The sequence below is a fragment of the Heloderma suspectum genome, chromosome 2 (assembly GCF_057233095.1).
Source record: "Heloderma suspectum isolate Gila_16-S chromosome 2, 16-S_ref, whole genome shotgun sequence".
Classification (NCBI taxonomy): domain Eukaryota; kingdom Metazoa; phylum Chordata; class Lepidosauria; order Squamata; family Helodermatidae; genus Heloderma; species Heloderma suspectum.
Window position 1 is genome coordinate 219,610,729 of NC_139459.1, and position 22,725 is coordinate 219,633,453.

At 45.1% G+C, this 22,725-nt stretch overlaps 1 protein-coding gene across 5 annotated transcripts in view; it reads right to left on the reverse strand.

The window, feature by feature from the left end:
* Nucleotides 1-1,156: 1,156 nt before the first annotated feature.
* GGA3 (golgi associated, gamma adaptin ear containing, ARF binding protein 3) overlaps nt 1,157-22,725 on the reverse strand; it is a 54,037-nt gene continuing 32,468 nt past the window's right edge. The window contains exons 3-18 of one of the 5 annotated variants that reach the window (XR_014788276.1): nt 22,219-22,294; nt 20,425-20,523; nt 18,725-18,848; nt 17,863-17,966; nt 16,532-16,612; nt 15,076-15,213; nt 14,723-14,804; nt 13,834-13,950; nt 10,672-10,944; nt 9,644-9,711; nt 8,939-9,252; nt 6,543-6,808; nt 5,444-5,613; nt 5,027-5,137; nt 3,266-3,431; nt 1,157-2,804 (exon numbers count right to left, since the gene is read on the reverse strand). Coding sequence is in view for 4 of the 5 variants with exons in the window: in XM_084838032.1 (XP_084694158.1) it covers nt 3,321-3,431; nt 5,027-5,137; nt 5,444-5,613; nt 6,543-6,808; nt 8,939-9,252; nt 9,644-9,711; nt 10,672-10,944; nt 13,834-13,950; nt 14,723-14,804; nt 15,076-15,213; nt 16,532-16,612; nt 17,863-17,966; nt 18,725-18,848; nt 20,425-20,523; nt 22,219-22,294 (2,134 nt within the window). In the remaining variant the exon portion in view is untranslated. Of the gene's footprint in view, nt 3,432-5,018; nt 5,138-5,443; nt 5,614-6,542; nt 6,809-8,938; nt 9,253-9,643; nt 9,712-10,671; nt 10,945-13,833; nt 13,951-14,722; nt 14,805-15,075; nt 15,214-16,531; nt 16,613-17,862; nt 17,967-18,724; nt 18,849-20,424; nt 20,524-22,218; nt 22,295-22,725 lie in introns of all 5 variants that reach the window. The other 4 variants (XM_084838032.1, XM_084838034.1, XM_084838036.1 and 1 more) reach the window with 4 other exon arrangements.

Consider the following 22,725-nt stretch of genomic DNA (forward strand, 5'->3'; position numbering starts at 1 on the left):
GTATATCTTTATTCATTACACAATTAAAAAAAAAAAGACTACCCTAAGAGGCAGCTGTAATTGCAGAGCAGTCTGGCCTCCTGGCCTCACCCCTATAAACTATTTCTAGCATCCTGGATTTTACCACATTGAGGGTGCAATCCTATGTGCATAGTCAGCAGCCTCCAAACTCGGTGATTGTCGACTATCCAATGTAGGGGGGAGGAGAATGGAGGTGATCTTTGCCTCTGCACGCCAGTCGCCCTGCATTTTTGCTAGATGGGTGCTAGACAGGCTTGTCTAGCGGCAGCACCTCGGAGGGGGAGAGAAGGAGGCTGGGGCGGCCATAGGATATGTCGTACGGCCTTCTCCCCGCCTTGCCCCCGGAACACCCCCTCTTCCCCATCTCTCCACTCCATTTTCTGAGTGGGGAGTGGTAACCAGTGCTGTTATATCCACACTGGCTATGAAGGGGTGGGAGAGCGGGTGGGGAGCATGGTTTCCTGGCTCCGAGGTTGGAGCCCTGTCTCCAACCTCAAGAGCTGCAAAACCAAACTATCTTATGCCCCACCAGATGCTGTCTGGGGCTCACAGGATCTCTCTCCCCGTCCGCAAGCTGCTGTATAATGGCAACAGCCAAGTAAAAAGCACAAAACAATGCACAAAGTGTCGAGATTTTCCCATTACCTTAGTGCAAGGAAGTCACAGGAACGCGCATCGCTTGCTGGGGGGGGGGGGGGGAGGAAAAGCAAAAGATTCTGCCACAAAAATAAGTAAAAAGGTCTGCTCCCAAACACCTTTGAGACCAGCAGATGACTGCTGCACTTCACTGGAAGGCAGAGTCAAGACTGTATGAGCTTCTCCCCTTCTGGTAGGAGGAATAAAATTGACATATTTAGGGTTATCGGAGGATTGTTTCCACTTCCAACAAGCCGCACCCCCTGTGTTCAGGCGATACAAGCCACACCCAAGTGGTGATTACAGAAATTGGGCCTGGCACGCTCAACAATTTAAATAAGCCACCGTGGTTTAAATTTTGATTATGAGAACCAGGTCACTGCCTTAATGTCTCAACCCTTGTTGTTGAGAAAAACTGTAGTATGAGCTGTTGGGTCCTTTTGCATCCTGTGATTTAGGGGGAAAACACAATTTGGTGCGAAGCAGCAGCCAGGTAGCTGAAGTAGAGAAAGCGATTTTATTGAACGTGCAGAAAAACAAATGCTTCTGAGACATATTTACAGTCTTCAGTGTTTGGTAGGAAGCTGCAACTTCAGCCTACGAACAAGTAACATTCATAAATAGTTTCTGAAGCTTGTAACAGTACATTTCCACACAGTGAGACTATGGGATCTTTCTGCTGGGTTATACAGTATGTGCATGGCAGCACGGCTGACACTGAGAAAGCCATTTGGCAGAAAGCATTTGTGCTTTTTTCTGGTTTCCTCAGAAAGAGAGCGACTTGCTGGTAGTCAAACTCCAGCAGTGAAACCTGCTGTCTGAATAAGCTATGGCACTGGGGCAGACTCCAACAGCCTAAGCAAAAACCTGATAGCAGAGAGACTAAAATACTTGTGAGGGCCAGATCAAGAGGCAGAAGAAATGTGATCCTTTTCCCATCAGCTGAACCACTGACACGGTCCACCACCCACCCTGTGCCTCCCCTTTTGCTCATCACGGTCATGTCTCTCCCTTTAGAGATGGTGGCTATGTACACAAGTCTCACACCTCCCAATGCCACTGAAGCTCTTTACACGGTGACAATTTAGTCTCGCTTGTCTATGAAACCTTAACCTGGTGAGGAAACAAGCCATTGTCGGAGATGTCTGTCCAGTCCATGATGCTGTTAACATGGAAGATATTTAAGCATAAAGTAGCCAGAAATACTTCAGAGCTGCTGTTTGTAGGACAGAGTTTCTAAAAATGCCATTAACGTAGCTTTAGCAAAATTTCCATCTTCAGTTGCATAGTGTAGCAAGGAGTACTGAAAACTACACTTCTAGCAATTCTTAACCTATTTCAGAGTTTATTTCCACAGCACCTTGTTTCCGTAACCAAGCAAAAGGATCACTTCAGGACAAGAGTGTATATATGTTTCATAAAGGCAATTTGCTCAAAGATTTTTGAAATAACATTTAGATCAAAAATCATATTATGGTGGATAAAAGGTATCATACTTCCTGGCCAAAGCAGTGATACTCATGGTATGGCTTATCTGCCAGATTATAGATACCACTAATATTTAGAAAGGTTTTATCTCAACACAAGGATCTCTCTCCTCCTGGAGACAATTGCACTTAGCCACTTAATATCTGGAATGAATTAAATAGAATATAATCAATCCAGCACATGCATTGTCATGGCTTCTCTTTCCCCTTATCTGTAGGTCTGACATTTTCCTATAGCTCTATGTACATTTTATATGCCTAATAATACTGCCTTCAAGAGAAGACTCAAGGCCTTAGCTGCACCACTTCCTACCTCTGACCCTGATCAACAGTTGCACCAAGCGTGGATGCCCTTCCTCAGTCATTTCCCTCCATCCTCCCCACTTGAGCAATGGATAAACTTGCCTTTGTGACTCTAGCCTAGTTTTACCTTGCAACAGAATACAATTGTTGGATGCAGAGGAAAAACTGCCATAGAACTGTGTGCGTACAAAATGAGACACTTGCCTGGAAAGCACACATTACACAGTCAGCTGGAAGTATAAAATCAGACGTGGCAGCTGCAGAGCTCTGTTTGTTACTGTTCACATGTGACAAGTGTAAAATACACAGCTGTTATTCCCCTGTTTGGGCTGTGCTGGCTTTTGGGATAGATGTTACCTACAAAAGAAAATGGAGTGTCGGGTCATGGCAGAAACCTCCTCTTTTGCAGCCTGTGTTATTGCTCAGCAAGCCTACAGGCTGTCCTAGTTCTTGCACCAAGGAGGTAAAAACTGAGCGTAGGAACATCCATTAGGGCTCTGCCCCAAAGGAACTTAAGAAGGCATCATAGCCCTTTGTAGACATCTGATCAACCTTAAGAGAGTACCAGTGTGCTCCCTTTCTGCTTACTGTGCTCTCCAGAACGATCATATTTCAAGTTTAACAAAGTGGAAGATAGAACCGGATTGGCCAAGCTAAAGAAGCCAGCCAGGCCTCTGTTCCTGGCTGCCGACACAAGTTCATGCTTGGCGTTCATGCCCCGGATTGCTTCACCCCAGAGTGCAGGAAGCATTCTGGACTAAAGCTACAAGTGGAGTGGACGGAACATGTAAAGAAAGCTAAATATCACTAACGGATACCGCATATGGCCTTTCCATTTCACATTCATTCCAGTCCCTTTCGAATGCTTCGGGGTCATAGGTTCCCCCACTGCTCAGCGGGGGGAAACTGATCTACTTCCCCCACTTCTGTGCTGGGCTGGCCTCCCAATGCGAAAGTCAGTCGATACCTCAGTCTCACCTTCTCCTGCAAGGAAGAAGAAAAACAACACAATGCAGCAGCCAAGCATAGAAGCAGAGTAGGAAAAACAAACGTGATGCCAGTCTCAACAGCTGTGGGTGAAACCTAGAAAGTGAGGATTAAGACTTATCACGGCACTCGTGGCATTTAGCGATAACTTATCCCATATTATACCAACTGGGGCATCACATGCTTGGAGAAATGTATTTATTCATTTGGAAGATTTTTACGATGCTCTTCAGCCAAAGAAGGCACATAGACGAACTTACAGTACAAAGATAAGAACGTTAAGAATGATCAGTAATGTTAGCTGCTTTGGGCTTCCTTTTGGAGGGAAAAATGGGGTACAAATACACTGAATGCAATGGGGCTATCACATCAACAACCCAAAGAGAGGCCAAAGGTTAAAGCGCAAGCGCACACATGCGTGCACACAAACACGCAGCCTTGCAAGACATCCACCAACCCTGGCTGCTTAATGGGTTGGATCCACACTTAAGCTGGATCAACTGCACCGGCAGAAGTGGACTTTCCCATCCCTTCCTTCCCACAGCAGCCCCCTAGCCTCCTGAAAATGTTACTCAGAGAGTCAGGAGGTCCTGCTGAATGGGGCAAGGGATCCCCAAAATTCCAAATGTGGAATCTTCTACGAGCAAAGCCCTTCCCCTTGTGGAAGGCAGACCCTGGATCCAACCCATATTTGTTAGGGCTCCTTGTGGCCAAATAAGATAGCTTTGCAGCCTGGATACTGTGTGCGCGTGTGCAACTGTTGGCTATCTTGTCCTAGCATAACCAATTGGAATTACACCCCTGGGTCAAAATCACATGGCTTCAAAGGTGATTTTGCAAGGCAGGGTAGCAGCTGGCTGGCAGAAATGCCAATGGATTCATGCCCCAATTACATTTGCCCAAAGGATAATGCGGAAAGCCTGCACCTAGTTTAGTGTTTACGGAAGAGTTCAACATTTAAAGCTGAGCGGGAATGTGGGATGTAGCAGTAACGCAAAGATTGAATACCATTTTACATCCCTTAAGCATGGGGGTAGGCAGAAAACACAATAGTACATTACAGAACTATGGTGGACAACATGTGTCTTTCCACATCTGATAAGAGCACCATAGCTATGAAATCCACCTTGTTACTGATTGTGCTACATGGTTATCTTAAGAAAGACTTCAGAGCACTTTACATGTAACCATCTTTCTACCTTTGAGAGTCACAAATGAATAGTAACTTCAAATCTAGAAGTGACTGCAAAATAAGAGTTGACTTGATGATGGACTTGTGGTCTGAATCTAGAAATCACCATTTTATTCAATAGTATGTAGCCAGATTCTTCCAGAAGCTCACAAGAGCAGCACAAGAGGGGTCTCCATTGCCATCCCCAGTTGTCTGTACTTCGCACCTGATATGCAAAGAGTATCTGAACATGGATATCAGGTCAAGGGGTCTGTCTGCTGCATCATCATTCTATCTCTGCCCAAGTCAACAGTGAGCAGAGATGGAACAATTGAGCTAAATGGTCCAGTTTCTATAAATGCGATGGAAGTGTCCATCCTCCAAGAAGAGATGGAGTAACTGTGAATGCAAACTTTCTCACCTTTCTCGGATTTGCCAGCAACATGACCTGGGTGATAGCAGCTGGTGGCTGGATGGGATTGAATGGGGCGAGCTCTGTCCCCGAAGGTGGCTGCAACTTCACTTTCATGGACTGCAGGTAAAATCAAAAGAGAACATCTTAGGTAACATTTGTGCAGAAATAACAGAAGTCATGTTGTGCCATTGAACACAAGTATATTGGGGAAGAGGGTTATATTTACTCAGCAGTCAACAAACCATAAAAAGAAATCCTTTTCTAGTGGATTGCAGGGAGCTACACTAAGGCAATGGTTCACAACAACAATCATGCAAAGTGCTGGCAGGAAGGGCCTCCTGTTTCACATTAGAAATAGGTAAAAAGTAATTCACTTCCTCCAGTTCAACCCTCTGGCCCTGCAGAAGTCCTTGGTGCCCCTACCTTTGGCACTGCAGCTTGTAGCACCATGTTCTTGATAGGAAGGGGTGCGGTATTTAACATTGATATCACCACTACCAACACATCACGCCTCCCCAGTGGGCACTCCTTCGCAAAGTGCAGGAGGACGCGCAAACCATTCTTGTCATAGGCAGTCACAGGAAGAGCACTGCCTGCAAGGGGAAGAAAGTGTTTACATGACACAAGAACACATTTAAAATCATGGGAGTAAACAGGCCTATCCCTGGAATGCTGAGAGCAAAGCATCTCTTTTGAACGGAAGATGCATCACTGTGGCGAGTTCTGAGGAGATGGCCGCTAAAAGTAGATGTGTGTGTGTGTGTGTGGGGGGAGTTTCCTCTCCTTTCAGTTTAGCCTTCTCTCTCCCTATTTGGGGCACAACCGGCCCAGAAGGAAAAAGCCTACTCCAGATGCCAATGCCTTCACTCCATCCTTGAGAAGTTAATTATATATCCTTCTTAGATGCGATCCTTGCTAAGGACCAGGTTGTATTCTCAAGTCAGGGAACCTTGAATATTGCACTGGAGCTAAACTCAACATTCTTTCAGTGCCACCAGAATATATGGTGTGAATGAGATAAATGTGCAGACATTTCCTTAATTTTCAGAATGTGTTCTAATTATAGAATGTTGATTTTGGGGGGAAAGGGTAGAGTGGTAAAAGAAACAATGAGTGGATGCACTGCATAGAACAACAGATGCCAGAATTAATGGGTGCACAGAGACAGAGGGTAAGGCCTATGTTGTGTATGTTAAGTAAAAGCTACAAGAGTAGAGAGACTGCATCCTTTGGGTCCACTCATTTTCAAATTAGTGAAAATTTCCTTCAATCATAAGGTGTTTTTCTCATTAAAGCCAAGAAACGTCTACTTTGGTGGTGGTGCAAAGAATGCAGCCGTGCAGATCTCCCAAGCCCCTCTCTCATACTACGCACAACAGACTTGCTTCAGGATAGTAGGTTGGGTAAATGAAGGGAAATAATTTGTCCCTGAATCTTCAAATTAGAAAACAAAGTGGCATTAATGGACTGAAACACAATCTAGACTCAAGGGGGAGGAATGAAAAAGGTCTGTGATGCCTACTGGGTTTAATGGACTCCAGTGGAACGTGGACGTTGGCCAAGGAGATCTCAGATCCTTTCAGAGGACTTCCTTGCTGCTGGAATGAGGCTGGCTGGAAGAGTGGGCTTCCTGGCCCAGTGGTGCCGCTGCTCAGGTATGGAATCGTAGGGACTGCAGGAGCTGTGACTGGTGACCCTGTAGCAGTTGTCAGTGATGCAGAAGTAGCAGCGGGCAATGCAACTCCCGCATGGAACACAGAGGCTGCTACGTTGGCTTGAGCTGAAGGCCTGGAATGGGTTGGAGAACAAACATAGGTAAACAAATTAAACCACAGAGCAAGAGAGTCTAAATAAAAACTCTTAACTTCTGTAGTGTCGGTCTGTGCCTACTTTTCTCTCTCTCCCTCGCTCTATATAAACCACTTAGGGATGTAGTAGTGCTACTACTGAGCCCTGTCCTAAATAACCACTGTTGAAAATTCAGTGTTGCCCGCCCATGCCTCGTTGCACGCCACATCCATCGGTGGGAATGAAGGAATGATGCACGGCACTGAGATACCACAGCAACAGGAAATGAGGTGAGAAGTCATAGTCCTGGATATATGCTAATATATTAAGTAACCAGGACCCTTCTCCCAAGAACAGATTTTTGGGAGTCGGTTTAATATTACCTTACCTGGGCCTATTGTGACCTTACCTTAAATAGCAGCTGTGTTTACTCAACAGCAGGGGGCAGAACCTCTGGCCTGCAGGGCACCCCAATCTGCTCCACACGGCTTCCTGGGGTTCTTCCATGGCACAGGGTTTAGGGTCCAAGGCCTACCCCCTGGAGGAACCCCCTTGGAGGCCATGCCCTTGCTGCTATCTCAGATTGGAGAGGGTGGCAGAGGAATTAGAAGTGATGACCTTGGGACTGGTCTGCACCGGGAAAACAGCCACTCTCCCTGTGTACGGGTGAACACCAAGACCTCTTGTTCCCACGCCAGGGAAAACGGTTGCTTTCCCTGTGCGTGGGCAAGTCTCCTTCTGCTTCGCCTGCCCTGCCTCCTTCCCACAATGGGGCAAGGAGGCAGGATGGGCAGAGTCCCCTTTGCTCCTCCATCCAAGAAGCAAAGGGGACTTAGCCGCTTCTCCTTCGTGTGCCCCATTGCAGGAAGGTGGTGGGGCGTGCAAAGACAGGGCAGAGCCAACCTAGTCTCAGTCGCTCTCCATGGGATGAGTGATGGGGGTTAGTCCAGCTTGGCTCTGCTACACATGGGGCTTCCTTAGCTGGGAAATCCCACGCGCAATGACACCTGGTCCCTGGAAGATCTGGTGCTTGGCCCAGGGAGCAAATGATGTCAGCTGGACATGGCCACGCCCACCTGACATCATTCAGCCCGCAGAGGGCTGGGGGGGGTCATCCGTCCCCCCCACCCAAAAGTAGTTCTGCACCCCTGCCCTACAGGTACATGCAAAGTACTGGCAAAGAAATAGAGCTGCATCTACATGTCAGCCATATGGATGGAGTGGACTTCAGTGCTGTCATCACTGGCCTGTACATGCTCAGTCCCGACTCCCGTCCCACCCACAACCGCCGAGCCCGGAGAGATGAACAGGAAATGTCTTTCTCCCCATGGTTGCAAGAATTTACAGAAATCATTTTTACACAACACCCACTTATCCATGTTTTACCAAGCATTATGTTTTCTTGGGATATACTATAATTTCACACATACTATTTCTTAACAAACATGTACTTAGGGCAGGAGTGTAAAACCTCAGGCCTGGGGGCCAAATCCGGCCATCTGTGGTTCCCCCTATGGTCACAGCCCCTTCCCCTGGCCCTATGCCCTTTCCCTACAGCTATGTCAGTTGGTGGTTTCTCAGCTTTGGTGCAGTTAGTTCCCCATTTTGCAAGTGGAAATGCTTCTTCTAATGCCTAGTTACTGGCAGTAGGCGCACAGGCGAAAACAGACCGGCATTTTGGTCCTGCCCCTTTTCCCTTGTACCCCACTGGAATGCAGCCCCCAGAAACAGCTCTGGAGTGGAATGTGGCCATTCCTGTGGCGGGTGGGGCAAAGGCAAAAGGGGCGGGGCCAAAGTACCCAAACCCCAGCACATTGTAGCCTGAAGCTCTTGCTGCCCGTAATTAAGCCTTAGGAGCGGCGTTTCAACCTTTTACAGTGGGGAATAAAGCGGCACAAAAGCCAAACTATGGTGGCTGAGGGAAAGGGGTGTGGCCAGCTGGGGATCCCTACAGGGCCAGACTGGGACCACAGGCAGGCCAGATTTGGCCACCGAGTCCAAGGTTCCCCTCCCCTGATGTAAGGAAAACTCCCTCGTTCCCTGTTTTTAAGCTATGAGAGGGAGAGAGAGAAGAAATCTGATTCATGGTAGCGATTATTTTCAAGCGGAAGAACGAGAAAAACCCCTCACCCTTTGCTTTCTTCCAGAAGGTGTCCTAATGGATCCATCTTGTGCACACCATTGCTTCCCACAGCAGCGCCAAGATACCCAGGGGCCACTGACATGGTATTAGGAGGGCCCAGTGGTGGTCCAGCAGAGAATATGAAAGGGACTGAGGCAGGGGCAGGGATACTGGGGACAGGCTGGGGAGTCATGAATGTGGAAGCAAGAGATGCTGATGTTCCACACACAGGCTGGGACACAGCAGGAACAGGGTTCACTGCAGAGTTACAGGCCACAGAAACCAGTTTGGGATTCAAGAAGTCCAGATCTACCGGTTCGTTCTGCAACAGAGGAAGGAGATGAACACACTGAGAACTATTTGACTTCCCATTCATTAAGCTTCTCTATGATGGTACTCCGTGAGTGGGGCATGCTCTAAAGGACGGCGAGATCAAGGGGCCAGAGGCACAAGAGACTGCAAAAGGCACTAACCCATTCTAGGCTCTCTTTGCCTTCTTAACCCTTACAAGCCTTATTAGGGATGATGGTGCTGATCACTACCCATTGGGTAAGTCAGGCTGCTCTTTATTGGTGCATCCCTCGTGATAGCATAAGCCAGAAAATGAAAGCAAAGTTCAGCCCAGGGCACACTCCAATCCTTTGGCTCAGGGACCTTCCTAAAGTGTACTACCTAGAGTGTAAACTTAGTCCCGGCAACATAAAGCAAAGTACCTGGAACATGTTCCATTGGCTGCTCTCAGTTGATTCTTTTGCTGCAGCGGGAGCTGGGTCATTCAGGCCTGAGCATAAGAGACAATACTAGAGAATCAGCAGAACAGAAGTGCAAAACATTGTAGTAGGGGAAAATCACAGCAGAGCTGGTGAGGTTCCCATGAGAGCCAGAGTGCCATACTTTGGGCTGAAATCACGGAGGCCTGAGTACAAATCCCCACTCAGCCATGCCTCACCCTGAGTGGCCTCGGGCAAATCACTCTCTCCAAGCCTGCTACTGTGCAGAAGAAAGTCAGATGACAAATCTGAGAAATGCATTAAGGGTGCAATCCCATGCATGTTTAAACAAAGGTGAGTCCTGCAACTCCCACTATGCCCCATGCATTCTGGGGAATGCTGGGAGTTGTAGGACTCACCTCTGTCTAAACATGTGTAGGATTGTGCCCCAAACCACCTCTCCTTCCCCAACAGGAGGAGTCGCTGCATTCAACTCAGCCGCTCTTCAGGAACCTGGTGAAAGGCACACACTGGGCCCATGCATATCTGCGTTTCTTAACTCTTCACTGCTCTCCAATTGCAAGCAGATTGTATTTGTTACAGTTCACACAGCATCTATTTCACAATGATCAGGAGTAGGCAAGGTGTTGCATATGAGAGATGCTGTTCCCAGTCTAATGAATGGGTTTGTTTTATTAAACTCAGCTCATTCAAGCAAACAAATGTTGTCACATGCAGGGAAAGATTTTTTATTTAGAAAAACGATCCGACGTCACTAGCTAATCAGGCATTGGGGGCGGGGGGGAGAAGTTCCTTCACGATTGTAAGATGTATATTTTGAGTGTGCAGCATGCTGTCTATGTCAACCTCCTCATATTCAGTACTTTGCCACCCATTGATAATCCAGTCTAGTAAACTCAGACCTTTTTTTTAGGGATTTGGGCAACAACCTGGAAAGCCTGTGTGCAGCCAGCAGCAGCTCCCTGGCAGTCCCTCCCACAGCCAGCACGCCCAAATCCCACCTGCCTTACCTAAGCATAGCAGTTCTTCATCGAGCAAGGAGAGGGAATTGGCTAAGCTAGTCAGCTGAGCAGCAGTGGCCTCAGCCTGGCTGGACGAGCGGCTTCGGGCGTGACCGGCTGTCTGAGGAGGCGGTGGGAGGACAGGGATTTCCGAGGTGGCTGGGGCTGGAGCTAGAGTCGGGGCCGGCGTCAGCGTCGCTGGAAGCATCGGCGGCGGTGTACTAGACATGTCCAATCCCACCAGATCAATGAGTGTGCTGATGTTACTGGCAGAATCACTTCCTGCAGGGGTCAGGAGAGAACAGGAAGGATGGCAAGGGATGCAACAAGCCAGAACCGAAGCACACATACCGGTAAGTGCGTAGTTATATAACGAGGAGGGCAACAGTGGCTCTAATGCCTAGATGTTGCCAGCGTTCAAACATTTTAGGCTGCAACCCTTTCCCTAGGCCATCCAACATGCATTCCCAGTCCTTCAAGCTCCATGAGCATGTATGCCAGTCTCCCCATTCCAAGAAGCTCAGAGCCTGAAAAGTGGCCACCTTTATGCAAATGTCTTACTATGTAGCCTTGGACAGTGTCCAGGTAAACACAAGGGGTTTAGTCCCACTTCTGGGATCCCACTGCGCTAGGGCAGGAAATCATCATCATCATCAAGCATTCTCTGTGTACACGGTGCTTTACAAAGACTGACAGACTAAAGGCGCAATCCTATGCATGCTTAGACAGGAAAAATTCCTACAACTCTCAGCATTCGGTCAGCATGACTGCTGGGGAATGCTGGGAGTTGTAGGACTTTGTTCTGTCTAAACATGCATAAGATTGTGCCCTAAGGTGCTTACAGTCTAAAAACAGAGACAATAGAGCAAAGAAAGGGAAACAAAGGCAGGAGTACACAAGGAGAGTCTCAGACTTTGTCAAAAAGGACCTCTCTCTGTTAAAAACAAAAGTCTCCAGCCATGCCCATGTCTTGAGTAGAGAGGGAGAACTTCCTTCTGTCCCAGATATTAAGAAAAGTATCTCGATAATTAACGATGCTGTGTCATGCTTCCCATGACTGGGAGTGTGCTTTCTATCAGCATTTTCATTCATTCTTTGTCCATTAAAAGCTGGGAAATGTGAAGTGCCCAGCAATCAGTGGTGAAAGTGGGCAGGAACATACAACTCTAGTATAACAGTTAAACCATTATAAAGTACTACTGTCAGGATTCCCTTTTGCCCCTGCTGTAAACTTCAGAACCCAAATCAAGACACAGACAAGAGGCTTCAATTCTCAGCTTTTACTCCACTACTTCAATGGGTCATACAGATGCAAATGGTCAGTGACGCACAGTCTACAAAAGACATGCCTTCAGGGAGTTCAAAGGAAAGCTACGAAAGTTGCCCACCGTTTGAAGAAAAGGCGGGCTGCTACTCTAATTTAAGGGGGGGGGATCTCCCTCTCTCTCGTGGGGACTCTAAACGCAGCTGTTCCTGCCGGGCCAATCGGGCAGACCGTCTAAGCTCTGCCCCTGCCATCTCTCTCTTGGCTCTGCATCTGCGCCTGGTGTCTAAGAATTCAGGCTCTCCAAGCCCCACCTCTCCCTGTTTGCTATCTCTCACAGGGATGTGTGAAGAGAGGCCTTCTCTGTCCAGCTGGGCCTTTGAAGCCTGACGAGTCTGTGTCTCTATCTCTGGACAAGCCTGGGAAATTTCCTCCCCCATCTCCTGCAATTCCTCTTCAGAATCTGAGCCACTCTGCCACTCCCTGTGCTCAGAGGCAACCCTGACAACTACTGGGAAACACAACTAAGAGTCTTGCGGCATCTTAAAGGCTAAGATAGTTATCTTGGCATGTGTTTTCCTGAACCAGAGTCTACTTCATCAGATTCATAAAGTGTTATCCTAAGTTGGTGGGTAGATATACACTTAGAAGAGGGGGGAATGAAAAAAGTACGAACTGTGACAATTAACACTGAAGCTTACGTGTATGTGAAATCATTACAGTGACCATTCACAAAGAAGTTGATGATAACACAAACATCCTGGCACTGGTAAGCTAATTAACACCTATAGTGGGATAAAAACCCATTATCTCAATCAAGGCCATTAATGGTAGACCTGAATTTCTTGATAAACTATAGTTTGGTGGTTTCATGTGAGAGTCTCCCTTTGAAGTTGTTTTGTTCAAGAATAGTCACATCAAAGTCAGTAACAAGAGTGTCCTGGGAGACAGAAATGTTCTCCCACTGGTTTCTGAATATTGCCCCTTCTAATGTCAGATTTGTGTGTAGAGCCCCATCCAGTCCACAGAAGCCTCGGCCGAGCCCCTCTCCAAAGTCCTGTCTCCCCTCAGAGAAGGGAGAGGGGCAAAAGCGCGACAGTCACGGCCTCAAGCAGTGCTCCTCAAGGTCTCAGCTCAGCCAGCTTTGCTCTTCCCTCGCCTTCCCCAAATGGGATTTCTTATTGCTGACTGTTAAAACCGTTTATACATGTGTGTTTATATATTTTATGTAAATGGTTTTTATATTATGTGACAATATTGTATTTCAAGGTTTTAATCTTTGTAAACCGCCCAGAGAACTTTAGCTATTGGGCAATATAGAAATGTAATAAATGAAATGAAACAAACTTAAAGAAATAAGGGGAGGTGGACGGGGAGTGAAGCCAGCATGCAATGTGGTCCCCGACAAGCTTGTCCGGAGCCCATTCAACCCCTGGGCCAAAATAGGTTCCCCACCCCTGGTGCAGAGTCTTCAGACATTCTGGATTTATTAGTACATAGAAAACATTGCACATAGAGCCATCAAATATTTCGGGCTATGTGTATCATACAGGTGCAGGTGGCCACTCCCCGAATGGCTGGTTCTCTAGGGTGGCCCTGTCTTGTCTAAAATGGTGACCAATGTAGGGCCACCGGTGTCATCTTCGAGTATGGCTAAGGAGCATTCTGTAGCTACCAAGCAGGGGCAAAAGTCTCTGCTGTGTTCTGCCCCCGGGATTAGAACAGGGTGGGGGAGCAATCTAAATAGGGATGAAGAGTTGATGCTCTCAGGAAGACTAACAAATCAATCCTATAAAGCCACTTTAGGACAAAGGACTATAAAGTACTCTAAGCATTAGAAGTGGCATATAATTTTTAGATTAGCTAGAAACGAGGCAAACAGATTGCTCCTGAAAAATTTGACTCACCTTCTGTTGTAGGCAGCATGGAAATATCCACTTCGCCATTGATGACTTGTCCCTCAATAATTCTTTTATAAGAATTTATTACCCGTGATAAATTGTCACTGGCCTGCAGGATATCTCCTGTAATAAACAAATGCCGCACCACATATGTAAATCATTTCATTTTCAGTAATGCTTTCTCAATCTAGGAATATAATTAACTCATTTGATTCACTGATTCTCATGACAAGGAATGCTACCCATTCAGAGCATGCCCCCTCTGCCCTTGGATGTATTGCAATTATATCCCTCTCTAACTCTTGCCTCATCTACTTCTGCTATCACAATTTAGGACTTGTATGCACAGGAACGTGACATGATCTGATGATATTAAAAGCAACAACACTGATTAGACAATAGAGATTACAGAGTTTCCCATCTGATTTGTTTATGGTCTGAAGGCACCGTGCCCAAGCTAAGCACCTTTGGGGCCGGTGAGCACCTGGATGGGAGACTGCCTGAGAGCCCCATGTGCTCCACCTTCAGTTCCATGATGGGAGAAAGATGGGATGGAAATATAATAAACGTGTAATGGAATTTCACCCTGTATATTTACTGACTGAGGGTAAGTGTGGAAGTGCAAGAGGATAGTGTAAATACAGGCTTGGATCCAGCATCTCTGGGGGAGATTTAGAGGGTGCACAGGGAGGCTGCAAGGGGAAGGAGGGGACACTGCTGGAGTAACGAGGGTACTGGATCCAAGCCATTGGCTTTAGTCTTCTTCATGCAAAGCCCCTTCCAAAAATTCTGCCTCTGTGGCCCCAGAACATTTGCAATTAAAAATGATCCTTCCAGTGCCCATGGAGCATAGTCAGCTACAACCAACATGGCTACAGAAACGGTTCCTGCTTACCCAAAGTGGTGTCATTATCCTCCGTCTCGCTGGCCAACTTGAATAATGTCCGCCTCTTAGTTTCACATCTATCATAGAGCTCCTGAGGGAAAATGTGGGAGAAAGGAGCCAATAAGCCATATCAGACATGTGCAACCCTTCTTACTTATGCCTTCTTTGCTTATTTATAAAAATCCATGTATTTATTCAACTGGAGATGACATCATCTCCTTATGTGTGCGCTGAGTGATGCTGGCAGCTGTTCTTGCACAGAAAGCTGGGGTATGAAATTCCTTTTCTTTGGAAGATGGAAGTCAAAAAGGCTAGAGGATAACAAGAACTAAACATTTTACAAGGATGAAACTTGCACCCACCTTCATGAGTTCTTTATCAGCTTCTGAGGAGTCTTCTTTGCTGTAGTGAACCAACATCTCATTTAACAGTTTCACGTTGTTGTTTACCTCCTCCAAGGTATGCAGGCGCTTTGTTACTTTCTGTATTCGTGCCTCATCCTTCAAGTTTTAAAGCAAAAGAGAGAAAATAAGTCTTCCCTTTTAATTCCATCACAATCCAGGGCAGGCTGGCTTGAAGAGTGCGGAAGCCTACAGATTTACCAGCACTGTGTCTAGAATTCCTGGCTACAAAGTTCCTACAATCTGCTATCAGAAAAGTACAATTTTGCCCTTGGGAAAGTATGATACAAAATAGGGAAATCTCAATATACAGAAGACCCACCAAGTTCAGAAGGATTTATTCTTTGGTACATTTGCACAGGATTGTAGTCTTACTTGGCTCTCTCAAGATCACCTTACATTGTTTAAGATAGAATTGCTGAAACAATTTGATTTGACATTTTTGAACGGGGAACTGAGGAACTAGAGGGGGAAGGGGTACAGACAGTACTGGACAGTATGCATGTGAGCAGGGGAAGAACTAAGGACCATGGGAAGAAAGAGGAAGCTCTGTGAAATGAAGCATGGATAACCAAATGCAAAGGAGGACAGAGATCTTGTACCTTTAATAATTGTCTAGAAGAGGGGTGTTTTGACAGGTGCAACTCTTCAGACAGGGGTGAGAAAAGCTGTGCTTTTCTCTTCTAGACAACTATTAAAGATACAGGAGTTGTGTCCTCCTTTGCATCTGGTCATCCTAAATGAAGCAGGTCGGCACTCAACCATCAGATCTCCCCCCCACCCCATCCCTTGTGCTTTCTGAGCCTTTAAGAAATGCAGCCCGCACATTTTCAAAGCAATTTTCAAGTATTTCTCTGTAAGGACAGAATTTGTTTTACTGTGTGTGTTTTAGTGTTTTTCAATAGTTCCAGTATATGCACAACACTAGTGTAAGATCAAAGGGAATCACAGGCCAGAATCCCATATCCGCTGAGGACAAGCTGAGCAGATGGAACTCGAGGAAAACGGAACTTCTGTCCTTACAACTTACACCCCCAGCCTCGTGCACCTATGTCTTCATAAGGTAAGGTTGTTCAGAAAGAGAATGAGCAGACAAGCCAAAGATAGCAGAAGCTATCAGAGTCAATAACGCCAATTAAATCCAAAGTTGGGAGACAAAGTGGAGCTATACATCACTGATTGGCTTATCTTAGCTCACCACCCAAACTCTAGTCACAACTTCAAACCTAGATAAGAACTTGATTTTGCTGATGAAGGAAACCAGAGTATTGTTTATAGAAAATAAAGATGCTCAGGTTTTCTGAGATCATGCAGCCCAATGGTATGGATCAAAGAGATTCTAAAATACTTAAAATTACAAAACAAGCCCCGTGCAATCGTCACATCTACAGATTTGTCATTAAGTGTTCAGTCTCACCTCTTTCACCATAGATTTAATAAGCTTGTTTGCCTCTTGCAAATCATCTGGATTTTTGCTTTTTAACAATTTAGCTAAAAGCTGCAAAAAGAAAAAAATGATGAAGTGTTTAGGGTTGGCTGAACTTTTCCTGATTTTTATTGTTTCATTTTGAGGAACTGGTACCTTATGCTGGCATTAGCAAAGTTTTGATTTTCCTTTGATGCATCCAGCTCTTAGCACTCTGACCACAGCCATTTGAGCAGTGTGGTGGAAAGGTAGAATATAAATGTAAAATTACACAGAAACAAGAAGGATGGGTGCTGTTGGATAGCACATAATCCTGAACTACCCGAGTCAGTACTGCCATTGGCAGGATCAGTGCTGGACTGCCACTGTTTAAGGTGTGGAAGTCTTACTCTATGACAACTACAGCTAGGGCTGGGTTTCACTTAGCGAGAGAAAGAGAGAGCAGGATGAGAAGGTGGACTTTGAACTGCTCATTTCGGTTTTAGAGTATCCATTTGGCGTCCACCTCCATCCCAACCTCTCTCAAGACAGCCACAGTACACAGCAGCGGTATTTCCATACGTGTAAGAGCTGAAGTTAGCATCATGTTAAATACCATGAGCCATGACTTGGAGGTCCCCAATTCAAATCTCAGTTAAGCCCTGAACTCACGGGGGTGACCCAGGCAAGTCACTATCTCTCTCTGTGACACATTGCCAAATAGGGCTAATAATGCTGATTTATTAACATGGTTGCTATAAGGATGATTGAGGTAATGAAAGTGAAGCATTCAGGTAGTTAGGAAAAGTGCCATATAAGGACAAATTATTACTATTATTCACAAATGTCTTTGTCCTCTACTCAGTGAAGGCATGCAGGGCTTTCCAAGACTTTCCAAGACTCTGCTTCACTTTTTTCATAATATAAAGACAATCGCAAACTCTTACAACCACCACCTCCTCACTTTAGTGCTGCTTTTAGCATACAGTAAAGAGAGATTTAAATAAAGTTAATGGTTTGCAAAACTGAGCCAAGTATTTGTGAGAACTTCACCTGAGTTCTACTCTACAATTAGAAGATGCAACCCTCAGCTTTCTCTGCCCTCAGAAGAAGAGATGACAAGGAGAATAACACATTGGGTAAAATACAAAAGCACTTGTGAAAGTTTCCAAAGAACTACTCAAATTCTAGAACCTTGACTTTTTTTCTTTGTTTTATAGTAGTAGACTGTAGATTCGAAAGCAGGGAGTTAGCAGACCCTAGCTTTATATTTACTATCCTGTTAAAAGCACCATAAGATAAAATGGCTGTTGCTTATTATTATAGTTCTTTCTTCTACTTACCTTGGACTTCTCCTCATCATCAAACACAGGGTTTTTGGGACGAGGTGGAGGAGAGGGGATTAGAGTTCTCTCCACAGGAATTACAGGGTCAGACAGAACAATGCCTGAAAACAGAGAGGAAAACCCCCCAGCATCACTCTTTGCAAGCAAGCTCTCTGGATGTTCTTGTTCACTGCAAGTTGCCTGAACAAAAATAGTAAGCGCTATGATATCTAAGACATTTGAATCTTGAACTAGGGGCCTGCTACTTGCTAATGGTATTCTTACTATGCTGCTATCCCAGAAGTCGGTAAAGACCACATGTTATATAATTACCAGGAAAACAACCAGACATTGTTCTGAATCTTGATCCTGAATGGCAGTACCCAGCTCACCTTTGGAAAGGCTATGATGGACTTCTCTTTCTGCAGATGAGCCCTTGGAACTCGCCATGGGATGTTCTTGTCTTCAGACACGCTTCTCCTCATGATCTAGAGTCTACACCTCACAAGCCTGTGTTTACTCCTGTGAGCTTGCCCTGGATTCTGTTACTTGCCTGATACTTCCTGGTATCATATGACCTGACTACTCAAAACAAGCATTAAGACTAAGTAGCAAAGATGAAATTAACAGCCAGTGAACAGATTGGCAACTAATGGTAGTGAAACAATGCAGCCAGCACTAAGCCATCACAATACTGAACACTCCATGGGAAAGCTAAGATTCCGCAGTGAGGTCTATCTATCAGGTATGAATCCACCTCCTGGTGGAAGTAGTCCTCTGTCTAGATGAGCTGAAACTACTACCACTGAGGCCACAATATTACAAAGTCCCACCTAACACGGAAAGAGAACGAAAGGCTGAAGAAGAAACTGTTCTCCACCTTGTCTTTTCAACATGTAGTAGGCATCTTTGATTTTGGACTCATCTGGCAAGGCCACCGTCCAGCTGTACAGCAGCTCAATTATTTTGGTTTTGACCTTCTCCGACACTCTGTCTCCCAGGTACTGCAAGAATAACCAACAAGGGGAAAGGTTTAGGTTTCTCTGCCCTGAGATAAAATAATCTACTTTGAACCATTAGATCAGTGAGATGTGAGGCAAACTATGCTATGAACAGGCTCTTTGCCGGTCTGACATGCAGTCTCTTAATAGACAGAAGCAATTACTGATATATTCATAAAGAAATGGACGATGCGAATCACTAGGCCAAAAGCTATTTTCCAAGAACGTCTTCAAAGAATGTGAGGACTTTAAGGTTTAAAGAAGATTTGTTTGTGTATTTTTTAACATCAATCCAAAACACACTGAAGTGGTTATCAGTCTTTGAACCCTGGTTTTCTGACAGTGTAAACTTATGCATAACTACTCAAAAGTAAGACTCAGTAGTCTGGTTCTCACTTAACCCTAAGTCATGGTGTGGTTTGCTGAAGTCTGTCATTGCGTCTGAATCCATCCTCACAAACAAACTATGGTTTGTTAACCAGCTATAAGCCATCAATAAAACCCATGGCTGGTTTTTGGCTTATGATGTCTGAATTGTTTAAACCATGGCTTGTTGTGATGTCTGTACCCAGAACTGCGGCTTATCCCTGGATTGCTTGTGCTGCAGTCTGCCCTGAAGCAGAGATGCCCAGCAAGAGCAGCCTGAAAATGAAACTGCTCTGAAGGCTGGCAAAATGAGCGGGAGAGGAACAAACCAGAAATAGCAAAAAAAGCCATGGTTTGTTTGCTCATCTGTAAGACAACTCATGGCTAAAGCAACAAACCATGGTTAATATAAAACATGGATTAAGCCCATGAGTTGTGGGTGGTTTGTTAACCATGCCAACAACCCACCCACACTGGCTTCGCACAACACAATAAGCTTCTGGGGGGTGGGCGCTGATTTATGGAACAGGCACTCGCAAACCACGGTGGCTTATTTGATCAATTTGATCTTACGAACCAAGTCAATGCTAAGCCATGATTTAAGCCACTGTAGGTCGATCATGCGAACTAGGCCCAAATATGCAAACGCTGTCATCGACCCAGTTTGCACAATTGCGGCGTTGTTAACAAGCCATGAGCTGTTGTAGGGTTATTTGAGGGTGGCTGCCCCCCACACCCCACACACAAACAAGCCATGCTGTTCAGGTTTGGCGACACAACAAGCCATGCCAGCAAGGGTAATTAGGGAAATCTGGTCATCACACATGCATAACAGGATAAACAAGCCATGGTGGCTTGTTAACCATGCTGTGATTGTGTGAACTAGCTCGTTGAGTTTAATGGGATTTGTTTCCAAGTCACAGTGCATAGGATTTCAGCCTAAAATTCCTTGTTAATCTGAATTCAGTGTATCTTCTTGGTATAACTTCTATTTATACAGCAGTCTTGTCTACCTGACTTGTTGGGACATTGTCCTCCAGCTATTCAAATAAATGGCCCAGATACAGTGAGGAACTTTTTTAAACTGTAGAATTTTTATTTATTTATAGCCTGCCTTATCTCAGAGGAATCTGCATGAACCACAACATGTTTTATGGATTTGAACAAGCTAGACACACAAACATGTCTTAGGAAAAACAAACTTCATACTAACCTTGGGAGATACAACTTTAATTAGTTCGTTTAAGAAACGAAACTTCCCTACTTCATTATGAAATCTTCTCCCACAGTTCTTCATACAAGCTTCCAGCACCTGCAATCAAACCAGGAAGCAAGCATAAGATGAATCAGGACAGGTCTGCCTGAAAGGGGTTCCCCAACCTGTATGAAATGAGCCACAGAGGTTGCCTATGAAACTTTCAAATGTGACCTGAGCCCTCAGAGCGTAATGCGAGGTGAAGCTCTCTGGAAACCAGCCCCAGTCCCCTGGAGACTTCCATTTGATTTTCTAAAAGTTTGCCTGTGCATTTATCCTAACATCACTTAATGGGAATTCCATAGCCTTTTTACAGAAACATTGTGCCTATGCAGATGACATTATACATAGGGAGGGAGATGTGATTGTGCTAGCTGGGCCTTGCTATTGGATGTCATGTCTGCCTAGGAGACTACATGTGCAGACCCCAAATCACACATGCACATATCATGTCATCTAAACTAACCAACTTTGCAGAGCATTCATTGTGCAATTTGATCCTATGCATGCTGGGGTCTAAGTGCATAGGCCCCCATGCAAACATGATGTCCATTGCGTGAATGTCCTGCACACTGAAGAGGTGAGGCCACCTGGCACAATCACCATCCCTATTTGCATACATCCCTTTGCATACATAATGCTGTTTGTACAATGCTGTCTCGTTACCCACAAGGGGCACACTTGATCAATTATGTAGTCCCCTGAGCTATGAAAGATTGGACAACAGGGAAGGTATATATTGAAAAGAGAGACCTGTTCCACTGAGTAGAATTCCTGCACGCAAATTTGGCATGAAAGGATATTATCAGCATTTTGAGTGATATGTAAAGTGATACTGAGATAGAATTTCAGCATTATCAGACCAGTTTAGTGTATTATATCCCAAACCATATGTATTTTATATCAAGCAGAACTGCCTTCTGTTCACCCAAATTCTGCACCCTGAAAAAATAATTGCATATATGCCCTTTATAACTTATCCTGATTAAGGTTTCCATAGGCTTTGGAATATTTTAGCAAGGACTGGAATTTTAGGGTATGAAACAGAGGAAAGAAGACACAGGCTGAAGCGGAGGCAGAGAAGCAGAGCAGTAAGAATGGAGGGGGCATTAATATACAACGATTAACAGGATGTTGTCTGAGACACAGATGCCCCTTCTCCTAACTAGTGAAAACTGCATCTGCGGCCTTCAGCATACACTACAAACACATTCTCATGCTATACTTCACAATCATGAAGGCTAGAAACTTATTTTTAAATGAAATACTAAGATAAATGTATCCTGATCCTATGCATGTTTACTCAGAAGTAAGCCCACTATGTTCAATGCAGAAAGATGGCAGCATTAGAAAGCTAAATTCAAGACTGAGTAATACAGAAATGTGCAGATGTAGAAAATATTATATCGACAATTGCTAAACTATTTTGCAGGGAACGAATGATGAGTCATGAACACCATTTGTTCAGAAAAAAGGCTCAGGACTGATGGGACCGGACAATTCTCTTGACCAATGCGGATCCATCCATTTTCAACTTGTGTTCTACAAAGAACTGGAAGGAACCAAAAGGCCATCTAATCCAAATTTTGCCACAAGAGAGTCCCATTGGTCCAGCAGCCTCCAAAAGTTGAACCAATTTACTTTAAATGTGTCTTTATTCTAAATATGTCTTCACCCTACCCTCTACCTAGTAAAAGTACTAATTCGGTTGCAAACAAAGAATTTTAGAAAACGGAGGTATGAAACACCTACCGTCAAAGCCTGGACTGCCTCCCATTCCTGTGGTGACTGGATTTTATGAGCCAGCAATCTCACAGCTATCTGTGGACTGAAATAAAAGTATTTATTTATTTATAGAGTGCTCTCCCTGTACATGGTGCTTTACAGAGAATGAGAGGACATCACTGTTCTTGCCCCCAAGAAGCTTACAATCTATGGAAATAGAGGCAGGAGTAAGCAGGATAAAAATATGAGATTACTGTAGGTATGGGGGCTAAGGGGACCAAGGCGTACTGCCAAAGGCTTCACTTTCACAACTGCCAATGCACACACAGCAGTCACGCATGAAGATTTTCTCTGCAAACATAAAAGGCTGAAAAACGTCTTCGAAAAAAAAGCCCTGAAAGTCAAAATTTCCAAGATGTTACAGGGAGCCCCCATGTGAAGCAAAACAGTCTACAAAGTGACTAAAGTGTCAGCTGCCCCATCCTGTATAAGAGTTTATAAAATAAGGAGGCGGCACATGATGTAATAAAAAGA